This window comes from Denticeps clupeoides, chromosome 1 (genome assembly GCF_900700375.1).
Source record: "Denticeps clupeoides chromosome 1, fDenClu1.1, whole genome shotgun sequence".
Taxonomy (NCBI): domain Eukaryota; kingdom Metazoa; phylum Chordata; class Actinopteri; order Clupeiformes; family Denticipitidae; genus Denticeps; species Denticeps clupeoides.
In genome coordinates, this window is record NC_041707.1 from 29,500,244 (window position 1) to 29,516,313 (window position 16,070).

At 41.4% G+C, this 16,070-nt stretch overlaps 2 protein-coding genes across 23 annotated transcripts in view; one reads left to right on the top strand and one right to left on the bottom strand.

The window, feature by feature from the left end:
* The window catches only part of LOC114789246 (ryanodine receptor 3), a 140,583-nt gene extending 136,087 nt beyond the window's left edge, over nucleotides 1–4,496 (bottom strand). For all 22 annotated transcript variants that reach the window (XM_028978487.1, XM_028978521.1, XM_028978615.1 and 19 more), the window contains exon 1: nucleotides 4,154–4,496. In XM_028978487.1, coding sequence (XP_028834320.1) covers nucleotides 4,154–4,201 — 48 coding nt within the window. In that variant the 5' untranslated portion in view covers nucleotides 4,202–4,496. The remainder of the gene's footprint in view (nucleotides 1–4,153) is intronic.
* A 4,881-nt stretch (nucleotides 4,497–9,377) lies between these two features.
* The window catches only part of LOC114773396 (speckle-type POZ protein A-like), a 15,074-nt gene continuing 8,381 nt past the window's right edge, over nucleotides 9,378–16,070 (top strand). The window contains exons 1-9 of the mRNA XM_028965981.1: nucleotides 9,378–9,404; nucleotides 9,568–9,686; nucleotides 9,783–9,934; nucleotides 10,067–10,194; nucleotides 10,449–10,611; nucleotides 10,757–10,812; nucleotides 10,919–11,041; nucleotides 11,206–11,348; nucleotides 11,458–11,636. Coding sequence (XP_028821814.1) covers nucleotides 9,378–9,404; nucleotides 9,568–9,686; nucleotides 9,783–9,934; nucleotides 10,067–10,194; nucleotides 10,449–10,611; nucleotides 10,757–10,812; nucleotides 10,919–11,041; nucleotides 11,206–11,348; nucleotides 11,458–11,590 — 1,044 coding nt within the window. The 3' untranslated portion in view covers nucleotides 11,591–11,636. The remainder of the gene's footprint in view (nucleotides 9,405–9,567; nucleotides 9,687–9,782; nucleotides 9,935–10,066; nucleotides 10,195–10,448; nucleotides 10,612–10,756; nucleotides 10,813–10,918; nucleotides 11,042–11,205; nucleotides 11,349–11,457; nucleotides 11,637–16,070) is intronic.

Below are 16,070 nucleotides of genomic sequence, written 5' to 3' on the forward strand. Positions count from 1 at the left end.
AGATTGCAAAATTTCAGAATATTGGCCAAGAAATACAACCTGATGTTAGTGTGGAAGAAACAATGAGTTTGTGTTATGACCTGACACCGTTTTGTTCATTGTTAACCTGATTGTGTGCAGCTGTTGTGAATGTTTAAATGTTGCCTCTTGTATCGCTTCCATGTTGGGTCCTTAATGAATAAATCCTGTTCTGGGGTGCGTACCTGTTTTATGTAATAAACACCAAGGAAATGTGTCCATGAATTTTAGGCAAATGATTTTAGGCAAGATTTAAGTTGCCTACATTGACACGTTTATGTATAATTAGTCAGTTGTTCAGAAAAAATTGTATCTTTACACCCAAAATACTTGATGTATAGATGCAGATCCAAAAGAATTGAATGGATGTTCATGTACATTAATACAAAATAATTTAAGATAACATGTTTTAATCCATGTACAGTCACTTGTACAGAAAACAAATCTCTTCAATACCTTTACAATGGATAAATTAGTTACCACGTTAAATCATGTCCTTGACATTTCCCTGAGATATAATTCTATTGATCCTGCTATACTATTAGGCATTGACAAGTTAAATGTTGTTCATTAAGCCAAATTAGATTTTTACTTGATTCTTGAATGTCCCCAAAGAGACACATTTCATTGATTGTTCATTAATTGTTAATTATGTTTCTTAGTTGATCCCTATCCATGGCTATTCAGGTCACTTCCTGCACCCTGGACCACATCTGCACTTCTATTCTCCTTCAATACCGCTTGGGGTCATGTGTGTATGATCTGTTTTTATAGAGCCTTGTGCCATGTTTTTTCAGTAAACCCTGTGATGTGTGTTCTTTTCCCCGAAACACAGTCTTGACAATATATGTATTAGCAAAAAAAAACTGGAAATGCTTGGACATTTTTGTCTCCCTCTGTCCCAGAGAGATTGTTGATGATAGAGGTGATATGGAGGTGTTGGAACAGTGTAAAGGTCAGGGAGAAAAGGCCATTGAATAACATTTGTCTTGTGGATTTCAATTGTAAATTGAATATCTTTCTTATTAAAGTCTGTTCCTTGTATGCGTGTGTCTGTGTGTATTAGGCAATTGCTAAGGGTGCCATCCATCCAAGGGGTGCCACAAATGGAGGGAGAAAAAGTGTTTCTTAAATCTAGATGATTTCTTTAAACTAGTTGGTATTACTGAAACTTTCCCCTCTGTTTTTTGTCACTTCCCTATAAAAGGTGCCAGGCAGCAGTTGTGGGGATGGAGCTTTGCTCAGTGGCAACTTGCCAGGTTTCAATTTGAACCGGCAACCTTTCAATTACAGGTCTGCTTCCTTTACCTGCTAGGCTACCACTACAAACAACATCATGAAATCAGGATCAAGGCTCTTGCTCACTCATACAGCTGGACAGAGCCACTGACAAGGTTTTTTTTTTGTTCATCCATACCTAGGCTATTATAGTCAGAGCAATTGCTCTGGCTGTTTGGTGCAAGAAATAAGGTCACATTTGCAAGAAATAAATTCAGTTTTTTTATGTGGTGAAAATGGGCATCTGTAGATTAGGGAGATAAGAATTCAAGGATTCAAAGCGTTTATTATCATATCTACAGAAAGAGTACATTCTTTCTTTGCTGTCCACATACAAATGCCAAGTGACATGAGTGGCTTGTAAGGTCACATGGTTTTCCAGTAAGCAATGAGTGCCAGGTGAAAATGGACATCGAGAGGGCATTAAACTCAAGTCTCAAGTAATGCAATGATTTTTTTTTTTTACTTTAATGTTTTATTTCTAGTTGCTGTAACTTGTTGTTGTAACATCAGTTACTTGTGTGTGCATTTTCCAAGATAACCAAACAGGTTATATCATTCATCACAAAACTGATGTCAATAACCACAAAATGACTATTTTTCACCAAACCGTGCAGGGCTACAAAATAGATAGAGAAATACCCATGGGTTATTCTTAACCAGGTCCTCTGTCATATGCAGCTCCACAGAAAATCCTGCAGCGTTTTACAAAAAGCCTCCACACTCCCCACGGCCCTCAGATGAACCTGAGCTACCAGAATATTTACTGCCAACACCAAGAACCTCACAACACACAATTCAGGTCTGGCTTTACAGAATCTGCCCAGTGGGGGGGCAGACACTTGTGAAAAATGAGTCTATTTAGTTGAAAGGGGGGTTGCACTTTGTCTATTAGTTGCGTCTTCAGCAATAACTGGCAACACACTGCATTTCATATTGGCTGCATGAAAAGGCTATAAATTGGCTTTCAAGAGACTGAATACAGGACCATGCAATTATCTTTCAGCCTGAATAAACCTTTTGTGTGAGTGTGTGTCTTTGTGTGTATGCGCGTGTTAAAACTGTTTGTAGGTTAGTATTAAAGTTCCAGTGTAAATGTCTATCAAGTAAAGCCTGTGTGTGTGTTTAGAATTTATTAGTGCATGGCAGTGTGTGCTTTTATACGGGGCTCACATAGAAAGCAATGGGCACCAGAAACACATCTGCACCTCACTCACACACACACTTCCTGGAAGAGCAGTCTTGTTGATCCTGATACACACTGCGCTTTTTGATTTAATAAACCGACATCCACACAACACACATCCCTAGAGACTCATACCAATGCAACACACACACTCACACTACCAGCACACACAAAACTATCCAGTCAGCCGCTGCCCTGCGTGAAAGAAAGCAACAAACTGCTCGCCTCTGCGGCTTCACCAAGACGCGGTGCACACTTAGGGATCCCAAGGGTGGCGTCTCAACTACAGCGAAATAAGGAGCGATGGGGTACAGCTGCTACAGAACCCAGCAGCACAGCACACACACCTCGATTTCCGGCTGCACACCACTGCACTGCTCTCCCCTGTCTGGGATCAGACTGCACAGGAAGGGATGCAGTTTTTTTTTTTTTTTCTTCCGCAGAAATGTCAGCACAGTCGCATTAGAGCGCATGCTGATGCAACGACCCCTGTACTCTTATTGAGCGATGGCCGACGGCCTGGGGCTCGGGTGCAGTTTTGAAGGTTTACTTGAACCCCAGCGAGAATCTGTAATGACACACACTCATCTCCCTCCTAACCCAGAAAGAATTCGTGGAGCTGGGGCAGCCACAGGTCCCACTTAGTGTGAAGACTTGACGGCTCGGATGCCTTTTCGTCAGGGCACAGTGAGAATAAGCAGGTAGAGAGGCGTATTAACCCTGGGCCCAACGAACTCCTGAGAAGGCCATTTTATCCGAATGTTGAAATGTTGCTAAACAGTGCCTGAGCAAGGCTCTTTAATTACTACTGTTACACACCCCAGTTATTTAACACACTAATGGGATTCACTTCACAACACATTTATCTGACACACGTGCCTGTGTGCAAAAATCTGCTTATTCTTTCCATTATGACCTGACCTCATATTTTCTTCATGAGCGAAGGACCCCGCAGCCATTAAAAGGCACGAGCTTCTCGCTGCCTGGAACGTGACCGCTGCCTGTTGACAGTCTGCCGTCCCTTACTGTTCACTGACAGCGTGGCTTCAGAAAACCACGATTGGCAGAAGAAACAAGGTGGGGAGGTTGCCACTCTACATTTGTCACCATACGATTGGAACTGCTGTCACTGGACGTGTTTTGCCTGATGTGGCAATACACACAGAGGCCAAAAAGTACAGTGCAGCATTAACACTGCTGGGTGCATGGCACCGCTGGGTCTTAAATGTCACAATGTGTCATCTGAATTTTATTTAACACCAGTCCTGCCCTTTCGCTGTTCATGAAATGCTTGGAGATGCACCGGAGATACAAATACCTGTACAATATAATCGTCTGGTTTCATTATCGTGACGATATACTGCATCTTAGGTACACAACTTGGTCCTAAAAACGTATTCCAAGAGCGCATTATTATCTGTTCTGTCTGTGCAATGGAAAAAAAAGCATCCCGAGAAAGAGAAACAATACCTGTACGCGGTGCATAAGATAAAGGGGGGGACCTGTTTATCAGGTCTAGCGATTGCACGGAGCATCGTGAGAGGAATTTTTTTTTTTTTTTTTGTTCTTTTGTTGTTTTTTTGTTTTTTTTTAATGAACCATGCGGTAATAGGAAAAAAGACGTCGCGCATCTCGGTGGAAACGCCAAATGACCGAAAGCGAGACACTTACAGTCCTCAAGAACTGGATCTCGTCCTCCCCTTCGCCGCCTTCAGCCATGGCTTCCGTGCCGCCGCCGCCGCCGCCGCCGCCGCCGCTTCTCCCGTCCTGTCCGTCTCGCTAATCCACAGCCACGCAGCGGCGCCGAAGCTCTGACATTCTGGGCTCCCCTATCACAATTCCCTTCCCTTTTCTGCGAAAGACCGACCCCGAAATCAGTTAGAACTGTTTTTCCAATTTGCGACGCTGCTGCAGTGCAGCCTGCCTGCCAGCCACCACGGAGGCTGTCGGGGACCCCGGAGAGGCTCTGAGGATGAGGAGCAGGAGGAAGAGGAGGGGAAGGAGGCTGTGTGTGATGGGCTCGGTTGTGAAGAGCGAAAATATGCTGCTTGGGGGGGTCTTTTTTCTGACGTCACGCCTGATGCTGAGAAACACTGGCAGTAAAGTGCGTTGTTAAATTAGCCTAATGATTTATTGATATTAGATAATCTACATATATAATCTACACTTACTGAAACGAACAATAGCTCATGCTTTATCACAGGGTACTGTTAGCGCTATTATTACTGCTAGTGTATTAGCTAATCAAAATGCAGTGCCATTCAATAGGCTTTACACGAATTAAAATTGAGCAAAATTAACATTAACAAATGTATTTTAATCCGAGTGCTGACTAGTATATGTTCTGCCTTTGGTGACATATCCACACATTTTTTCCAGGTCACCTGGCTTTAGTGCAGCACTTCTGCCTGGGGGCCGCGGCGTGTGTGACGCCTTTTTCACCTGAATAAAGTTAGCAGCGACTTCTGTATTTGAGTTAATGGAACTTCGCTGGATTTTCAAAAACAAAAACCGAGATATTCTACATGTTCACGAAGTCATAATTCAGCCGCTCCTCTGCTTGCTGTATGCGACGTTTCAGAATAAAAATTCCAAATGGAAAGACATGGGATTATTTAATACACACTGTTCCAAAAAATAAAGGGAACACAAAATAAGACATCCAGGATCTGAATGAATGAAATATTCTCATTAAATACTTGTTGAATGTGCTGACAACAAAATCACACAAAAAATTTCAATCAAATTCATCAACCATTGAGGTATGGATTTGGAGTCACACTCACACAGGCTGATCCAACTTTGATGTAATGTCCTTAAAATAAGTCAAAATGAGGCTCAGTAGTGTGTGTGGCCTCCACGTGCCTGTCTGACCTCCCTACAATGCCTGGGAGTGCTCTTGATGATGTGGCAGGTGGTCTCCTTTACTTTACTTTACTTTACTTTACTTGGCAGACACTTTTATCCAAAGTGACTTACAAGAGGAAGACACCAGCAATTCTCATTCGGTTTCTATAGATTTTGAGTTACAAAACTAAGAGCCCTGATAAGACCTAACTTGTCAGGAATAAAACATGCTAGGGAATTGTACTTTTTTTTTTTTAATTTTGTGTGTGTGCATGTGCGTGTGAACCGAGGGCCAACCGCACCAGAATATGGTCTCACAAAGGGTCTGTGTATCTCATCTCAGCAGCAGAACGTTCTCCGCGGTGTTGGTGTGAACATGCTTTCATCTGTGAAGAGCACAGGGTACTAGGGGCAAATTTGCCAATCTTGGTGTTCTCGAGCAAATGGCAAACGTGCTGCACGGTGTTGGACTGTAAGCACACCCTACACGTTGGGCTCTCTTACCACCCTCATGGAGTCGATTTCTGCCAGAAGTGTGATTAAATTGACATTACATTGTGTTGTTTAAGTTTTCCTTTTATTGTGTACATTAAAGTTTTGGGTTTTATTTTGAAATGTTGCATACCATCAAACGTGTAGCGAGTGGAAGGTGGGGTTTCTTCTTCCTAGGGGGAGGCCTAATTGAGAAGCACTCCTTTAGTGGAAGACACAATGAACATTATGTTGTTGAGAAAAAAACGAATGTAAGCCAGCTGTTACAAGCAACGATTCTGAGCCACTATTTAGGACTACAGCCCTAAAAATCTACTAGCCAAGTAAGCTGATTTGCTAAATTATATCTCTGTATACCCCTGAAGATTAGATCAGTTCCCACAATTAAAACATTTATTGTAATTGGTGAGATTAGTTTTTTCTCAGCCTTTCCCATTACGCACAGATAATTTTATGAGATTAATTAAAAAATTGCATAGTTAATTTGCCTAAGTGGCCATTTAGTTTGAAAAAAATGTTCTAAACCTGTCTGCCTAGAGTTAAAATAAATAGATTTAATAATATATCAATCAAGTGAAAACACATTTCATTTTAACATCTTTCTTTATTACATTTCAATAAAGCTAAGGGGTTAAACCAGAGTGACAGCCTTTATAAAATTGATAGCCATTCAAAGTCCTTCTGTCTAGAAAATGTGAAAGTTATATTTGAACAGAAATGAGGAGTGTCCCTGAAACCTGGCATCTTTAATTTGAAAAGCTCACTGTATCTAGTAACATGATTCCAGGATGAGGAGTGTTAGGGTTTTCGTATGTATAATTGTCTAAATCAAATAATGTGCTTAGTATTTGCTTTGAACTTTTCTAACATAGTGCAGCAGGTTCACATCTTCACACAAGGATGTTGGATGACAGGGCAGTTCCTATTATTGAGAGAATCGCGAAACGTATAAGACGTTGCAGTCTGTTCCAAACTGTTGAGGAGGAACTGCTGCATACCACGCTATCTGCTGCTTGTCATGTTATCTGACTATAATATATATTTCCGCTTATGGTATGGACTGAGAGGCTAAATTGTGCAACATGTACTCAAATAAAAGAAGCTGAGCAGAAGGGGTGAGTGGAGAAAAAGAGAGAACTGTGCAGGAAACTGACGTCTCTCTCTCCCCTTTGTGCAAAGCTGATGAAGAAGGAGCTCACTTGGTTTGTGTGATCATTTTATATATAATAATAATAATCCCAACAAGGAGTGTCCCTGAAATCTGGCATCTTTTATCTTAAAATCTCAGATGGTTGACCCATGTGAGCTTAATTTTATTAATGTTGAGTGTTAATGAAATGTGGATATGTTTTTTGATCTTCAACTGCCCTCTTGTGGCAAAAAGCAACAGAATCTAAGTCTGCAACCATATGTTCAGCAACACTGACAGTGTTTGCAGATCAACATCCACACAGATTACACAGACACAGTCATCAACTAAATAAACAAGCGTATTGAGTATGAAACAGTTAAACACTTAAACACCTTCAAAATGCATTTGACTCAGATGCCTGGACTGGCAGGGGACGTACGTTCCCTACACGGGATGCTGCATCCAGATCTGGGGACTCTGCAGCCTATGCAGTGGTGAGGAGCTGTCTTCATTTGGGAATTAAGGATGCAAAGAGATAGTATGCACAAAGACTGTTGTCGCGGGTGTTGATGGCACTGCATCGCTTATGAAAAATCGCCCCCACTGCAGATGCAGCATTCTGACCCCTTGCTTCCAGATAATCTTCATCTAATCTATGCACGCTATGAGGTTAAAAACATCTCAAAGGCACCGGCATCAACACCAGTACTGAATGACCAGGTTCTAACAGATCTACAGAGGGTGTGATTTCCAACTTTACCTCACCTGCTTGCCTCTGGGTGCCATCTCAACTTCAGGGAACGCACCCTGCACACCCTCATATTGAACAGAACGTCCAGCTTCTACTCATAGCGCCTTCAATACTATTATTCATGAACAGATGGTAGTAAAGTTAACTTCTTGACACAATGTCAGCAACAAAAAAACATTATGAAAACAAGCACATTTTGTTTGACGTCTGTTCATCATGAGATTTTTGTCCCTGATTTCTGCCAGCCTTTTCCTTGCCTGATCCTGCTTCATGTTCACCTCCTTTTTACCTGACCAGTAATATTAGTATAGGGTTACTATTATAATATCAGCTCTACAACTGATATATTTTCAGTGCCATTACTTCAGTCTGGTGAGGAAAACCCTCTCTGATCCTCATTGTGAAGTAAAAAAGAACGACCACTGCCGAAAGGAGCACTCCAGTGCAACATTTTTATTGGGTCCGGTTCAAAGGTGCCATCAAAAAGAGAATTCGAGCAAAACAAAAACTACAAAGACAGTCAGGGTGCACGCTACAATCTGGGTTGCCAGTTCTTGCGTGTTTGCTCTAGTTTCCGGGATGTTTAATTACATTTTACGGGCACCAATGTCACTATTCAACCAAAATAAACAACACAATAAAGATTCTGCACTTTAATTTTCAGGATGTGCAGACGTATGTGAACAAATGGGACGCAAATAAAATAAAAAGAGTTATTCACTACAATCTGGTAACCGTCAATTTGTTACAACGCCTTGTGCTTGAGCTTAATTTTTATAAAAATGTCAACCCCTCATCCTAAAATATGGCTTTTGTTTTCTTTGACAGTATATGATCAACATGAGAACTTTTAGTTTTATCTTGTTCTCCTTTATATATAATATAATACAATTACAGGTTGTTTTGTTGTGAAGGACGTATAGAGTCGTTGTCATAGTAACCGCGTTTTATAAACACAAATCATGTGAATTCTACTCAGTTTCAACATAAAACAGCACTGAGCGGCAGCACTTTTGGTGAGTACCAACAAAATTTGAGATGGTATTAGCATTAGCGGGCTGGCTAGCCTGTAAACTCGCTCTACTTCCCAAGTCACCTCTTTGTGTTTTGAGAGCAAAACTATCGACGATAAAAGCATCAGAACGAGCATAATTTTCACTTGATCGGCAGGGCTCGTGTTTTGGAAGTTTTATTTATTGAAACAACTGCCATTAACTTGCAGAGAGACTCGAAGCCAAATAAATATCAACCTGTGAGCGATTTGAGTTTAGCGCGATTTAGTTGTAAGAGGTGCTTCAAAGGACGCGAGACGAATGTTTATTGTGCTCAAAACCCAGAGGTCTGCTCATCTTCACGTTTCACATTCACGTTTCAAAACTCTGTAGAGTGTGTAAAAATGAACAAACAAGTGTAGATACAGCGAATAGATGTTTTCAGTGTCCCCTCAAGTTACACCATCACAGCCTGTATTTCTATGAGTGTGTTTTGTCAATGTCATTTTCTCCATCATTGCAGATTATTAGTGATCAGAGACTATTCTTCAGAGATTCCTGAACAGTGATTCCTGCAAGAGATTCTACAGAGAGAGATTCCAGCGAGGGAGAGACCTGAGAGAGATTCCAGCGAGGGAGAGACCTGAGAGGGACCACTGAAGGATTCATTAGATCCTCAAAATGGCCCTAAGCTACGACCACACTCAGGTATGTGCACATCTGTGAGGCAAATACATAATTGTCTGTATATTTTAGAATGCATTGCTCACTCCCTCTCTGTTGTTGCAGTGAACTGTGTTGAGATCTGCTGCTTGATTTGTTAAATAAATGTGCAAACGAATGACAAAATATATACAATTTGCCCTCTCAGCGCCAAGTGGACAAATATTCATACGTCTGGACCATCAGCAGCTTCAGCTTTGCTGACGATGTGAATGGTGTCCCCATCATGAGCTCCACTATTTCCAACCCCAGTGGAGATCTGCAATGGTAGGTGTTGGTCTTAGTTCTTCATTTGAAGTTCTTCATTCGTTTTTCTGGGAGCTGATCATTTTCTCACTCCTTCCTTCCTCTCTGCATTCTCAGGTGTCTGCAGTTGTTCCCCAATGGCGTGGAGCCTGACTACGAGAGCTACCTGTCATTCTATCTCGTTCTGGTCAGTGCCCCAGACAGAGGTGTGCGGGTTAGTTGTAAACTAGCCATGCTCAATGCCGAGGGACAGGAGGAATTTTCCTTGGGTAAGTTTACCTTGTCTGTTTAAGACAAACTATTTTCTGATAAAAACGATCTGTAAACACAGATGATTGTATATTATTTTAATGCTGGACTGCAGCGCTGAGATGACCTGTCTGTGTGTTGCTGTGTTACAGTAAATCAGTACGACACCAGGATGTATGAGAACGACAAGCTAGGATTCCCAGACTTCGTACACAGGAGTGACATCCTGGATGACGACTTGGGGTTCTTAAAGGATGACACGCTCACCCTCACCTGTGAAGTAAGTCTCATTGGCTGCCACATTGGTTTCCCATGTGACTGGTGTCAGTAAACATGATCTGTCTGGTCGATGTAAAGATGAACTGTTGCACCGTGATTGTCTGAAGCTGCTGTGTCTTTCTAAAACATCAGCGGGATTCTGTTAGTTTGTATAAATCTAATTGCAGACATTTTTATTATATCCTCAGCTTGTGTGTGTTTAAGTGTCAGTTTCTGTAGCTGGACTGTACTAACTGCTGAGTTGGATTGTTGCAGTTTACAGTGGAGATTGATCCGGACGCCTCCACGCCACAGGTGAAGAAGCAGGAACCCAACATGGCAGAGGAGCTTCGAGAGCTGTGGAACACATCGTTGCATTCTGACTGCATCCTGTCTGTGGCTGGTCAAGAGTTTAAGGCCCACAAAGCCATCCTAGCAGGTAACACAGTCGCCACGTGAAAATATATTAATAGAAGAAAAAACACAGAGACTCACAGTGTATTTGCTAGAATATTGACAATTAATATACTTCTAGGCAGAAATTGATCTAATACTGACTCCTCTCTTTCTGTGTCTCTTATCAGCCCGCTGTCCCGTCTTTCATAGCATGTTTATGAATAACACAAAAGAGAACCAAACGGTGAGTCAATCGTCTTTCCCATATATCTCAGCTGATCAGTCTAAACACCACTTTTTCTCTTACAGTTTATTACAGCAGTGTTTTTAAGTTATGCTTTCCCCTCTAGGGCCGCGTGGACATCAAGGATATGGAGGCCGACATCTTGGAGGAGATGATTACGTATATCTACACCGGAACATCTCCCAACGTTCACCAGATGGCCTCAAAGCTCATTGCTGCAGCAGACATGGTAGCTCGTGCACACATCCACCTTCAAAACAAAGAGATGATGGTTTCTATTATTGATTACTATAACTTTCTCAGGCTCACTCTTAACCCCTCACTATCAGCGCACACAGAGCACATCTCCAGGTTATAGCACTATGTGTAACTCTCTCTCTTTCTTCCCCTCAGCACTGCTTGGATCATCTAAAGCTCATCTGTGAGGATGCACTTTGCAGCAGACTCGACGTAGCCAGTGCTGCAGAGAACCTGATTCTGGGCGACCTCTACCGAGCCCGGCACTTGAAACAAGATGCCCTCACCTTCATCAACTTGTAAATGACAATTCCATCTACATCCTGATCTCAAATCTCCACAGCATGTACTCTAGTAGAATAATTATTTATCCAAATCTAAATTCATTATTTATGTCTTTTGTTGTAGTAATGCTGAAGCGGTTATGAAGACCAACGGGTGGATGATCCTGACGCAAGACCATCCAAACCTTATAGTGGATTTGTATAGTTCCCTGGCTGAGGCCAGCGAACCGCCAGTTAAACGCCAGAGGCTTTTTTAACTTCTTTAATTTCTTACCACAGTGTACTTACTTGTAAAAAATGTAGATGCTGTAAGGTTTTAGAACCAGATGATCAGTTAAAGTATGTCTTATGATTTTCTGTTCAGTAGAGTAGATATTTATAGAGTAGAGATGTTATTGTAGTCAAATGTATATTTGTATATTTTAGGACCAGGACAGCCAGCTGGATGGATGGATGGATCAAACTCATCAGTATGCTGTATGGACTCATCCAGGACACCCCACAGCAGATGGACTGGATCTTATTGTACCTGACAAACCAGGTAAAGAAGTTCTGCTTTTCTGCTAATTCTATTCCAACAGTTATTCTATTAGTATGCATTTGTTTGGAAAAATGGAGTAGGAAACCAATGTGCTTTATTAGTTATAAGTCATTTAAAAAACACCATTAAACATATTTTAAAATATTATTAAAAACAGTATTTTTAGGCCGGGTAGAAACCTATTTTATGTTAGGAATCCATTTGTTCCCACACAGGAAAACCCTGATCCAAAGGACCAAAGGAACCAGAAAGATCAACTGCTTCATTTGTTTCTTTGTTTATTTTTTATTATATTTTCATTTGTTTAGTAATTACACCATTACATACACGATTTAAATTTTACTACACTTACCCTGAGCACCAACATCCAGTCTCACACTAGGCTGGCCACGGTGTTGTGTAAAAAGCAGAGAAAACTTTGTCCCCAGAGCGGGGGGGTGGTGGAGTGGCCAAGACGTTGGTCCGGGGCGACACCGTGGCAAGTCTTTATTACCACGCAGGAGATCAAATCCTGCTCTCCTTCTTACTAACCACTCTAGCACTATCTGTCTGTCTGTCTGTCTATGCGTCTGTGTATCTGTCTATTAATTTATTAATGTACTGTTACTTTGTCTCTTTGTTTATTTATTTTTGTTTATTTGATTATTTGTGTTGATTTTGTTTATGTGTTTTTTATTTTATTTGGTCATTTATTACATAATTTACACACACAACATTTTACAACACCTATCCTGAACACACAAACATCCAGTCTAACACTAGACTGGCCACGGTGTTGTGTAAAAAAACAGACAAAACTTTGTCCCCAGAGTGGGGGGTGGTGGAGTGGCCAAGATGTTGGTCCGGGGCGACACCGTGGCAAGTCTTTACCACACAGGACATCAGATCCTGCTTTCCATCTTACTAACCACTCCACCACTGTTTTATTTTATTCATTCATTCATTTTAATATTATTGTCATTTATTTTATTAATACACACACACCATTACAGTACACTTGAACATACCCTGTTTTAAATGTTAGTTTATTACAGTATACCTTATTGTAAATTTACATTAATAGAAATAAAAACCTTTTTATTCCCTTTTTCTGGACTGTGTGATTCATTCTCTCAAAAATGTCTTGGAGATCAGTTATTTTTGGACTAAAAGTTTACAACATAAGACACTAGGGAGACTACAATGTCATACAGGGTACCACTTACTTTAAGGTCCCAGTGAACACAAAATAATAATGGCCTACTAAACCACTCCTTAGTAAAAGCACATGGCAGCCCGCCTGGAGTTTGACCAAAGGCACCTGGAGGGCGCTCAGAATATGAGAAACACAATTCTCTGGTCTGTTACGTCCTGGTTTAGGACAGGAACGTAAACAACAAGGAAAGAGGGAGAGAAACGGTACCAATTTTTAATAAACAGAAAGACATACAATTAAATCTCGACACAAAGACAAACAAAGCAGTCAGGCCACGAAGAAGCACAGAGTCGATGGCTACTGCAAACAGGGCATCTGTCTTGTGTATTTCCACCCTATTCCTTCTTCCTCATGGAAATGAATCTGGCTTAGTTACCGCATTAACCTTTCTGTAATCAGTACGGAACCAAAATGTCTTGTCAGGCTTAGGGACCAGTAGGCACGGACTACTCCACAGCCACTAACTCTACACAGCCAGCTTGTTCTCCAACAAGTTCACCTCAGACTGCATCACTGTTCGCTTTGTAAAAACTGGGGAGAGTGGAGTAAAAAAACTCTCTCTCTCTACTTACAAAAGCACTGTATTCAAACCACTCCAACTTGATGTTACCTGGCAGAAAGAGGCATGGCACAATAGAGGTTAAAAGGATGAGCAGTTTCTAATTTATTAACACCAGTAAATTATTATTGCACTTACATGTGAATATTGTATGTAAAAAGGTACCAATATTACAGAGAAAGCCAAGATGAAACGAAAGAGTAAAGGGAGAGAGAGAGAAAGAGAGAGAAGCCATGAGAAAAATAGGTGAAATAGGAAAGACTCAGTTACTGATGGGAAAATTTCCCTCAGCTTCTAATAGAAAAGATAAAGAAAGTCCCTGACCACAAGTGAACAATCCTTTATACATTTGGCCCACAGGAAGTTGTCACCGACCAATCAGAATGAGTTGTTTCTGTCTAGTCCTGCCCCCCGTGGTCTCCTGTTTGGGGCAGACAAAGGCAGGGCGGGGTATCACAAGACCCTGTGGCAGGCATTTCACACCTCTTGCCAATTGACAAAGATATGGAAAACGGAGGTGTTGAATCTCCATGCAAGACAAAAGCACAGAAACATCATGTTCCTGCGATGTACCATCTTACAGTTTTGTTGGATTCAGCCGATACGGGTGCTGCCTGATGGGAGCATGACCATCAACGTCAACATCATGTTACATGAGAGACGTACCTACAGGGGTGTCAGAGAACAAAGCAGCATGTGACTGAATTAGCCCAATAACATGCATGCGATCTGCTGCAGACAAGCCAGACAGATAAGCTTTTAACTCCTGCAGAATCTCACTATTCTGACCACTGTAAATAAGTTCAGTTAACTCCAAAAAGTCATGATAAATAAAGTTTTGAGGAAGGATTGCAACATGAACAGAGGGGACTTTTGAGGCTGTACGTGGGGTCTGAAAAACAGATATTAGACTTTTCAAAACATTTTTTAAATACTTTGTATCACCCTTTTGAAATGATGCTTTCCCTCAAACGTCATGGTCCATAGGTGAACAAGAGGTCCAAAACACCTAGTCAGTTCTGGATAGTGTTCAACATAATGATGTTTGGGTCTGAGATTGAAACACTGCTTTAAGACCCTCTCTGTGACCACTTATTTTAGATTGCATGTACTGAGTGGATTCCTGTACTCATGTACGTGTACTCAAATAAAAGAAGCTGAGCAGACGTGGAGAGAGAAAGAGAGAACTGTGCCGGAAACTGAGGTCTCTCTCTCCCCTTTGCGCAAAGCTGATGAAGAAGGAGCTCACATTGGTTTGTGTGATCATTTTATTAATAATAATAATCCCAACAAGGAGTGTCCCTAAAATCTGGCATCTTTTATCTTAAAATCTCAGATGGTTGACCCATGTGAGCTTAATTTTATTAATGTTGAGTGTTAATGAAATGTGGATATGTTTTTTGATCTTCAACTGCCCTCTTGTGGCAAAAAGCAACAGAATCTATGTCTGCAACCATATGTTCAGCAACACTGAAAGTGTTTGCAGATCAAAATCCACACAGATTACACAGACACAGTCATCAACTAAATAAACAAGCGTATTGAGTATGAAACAGTTAAACACTTAAACACCTTCAAAATGCATTTGACTCAGATGCCTGGACTGGCAGGGGACGTACGTTCACTACACGGGATGCTGCATTCACATCTGGGGACTCTGCAGCCTATGCAGTGGTGAGGAGCTGTCTTCATTTGGGAATTAAGGATGCAAAGAGACAGTATGCACAAAGTCTGTTGTCGCGGGTGTTGATGGCACTGCATCGCTTATGAAAAATCGCCCCCACTGCGGATGCAGCATTCTGACCCCTTGCTTCCAGATGATCTTCATCTAATCTATGCACGCTATGAGGTTAAAACCATCTCAAAGGCACCAGCTTCAGCACCAGCACTGAATGACCAGGTTCTAACAGATCTACAGAGGGTGTGATTTCCAACTTTACCTCACCTGCTTGCCTCTGGGTGCCATCTCAACTTCAGGGAACGCACCCTGCACACCCTCATATTGAACAGAACGTCCAGCTTCTACTCATAGCGCCTTCAATACTATTATTCATGAACAGATGGTAGTAAAGTTAACTTCTTGACACAATGTCAGCAACAAAAAAACATTATGAAAACAAGCACATTTTGTTTGGCGTCTGCTCATCATGAGATTTTGTCCCTGGTTTCTGCCAGCCTTTTCCTTGCCTGATCCTGCTTCATGTTCACCTCCTTTTTACCTGACCAGTAATATTCGTATAGGGTTACTATTATAATATCAGCTCTACAACTGATATATTTTCAGTGCCATTACTTCAGTCTGGTGAGGAAAACCCTCTCTGATCCTCATTGTGAAGTAAAAAAGACTGACCACTGCCGAAAGGAGAACTCCAGTGCAACATTTTTATTGGGTCCGGTTCAAAAGTGCCATCAAAAAGAGAATTTGAGCAAAACAAAACTACA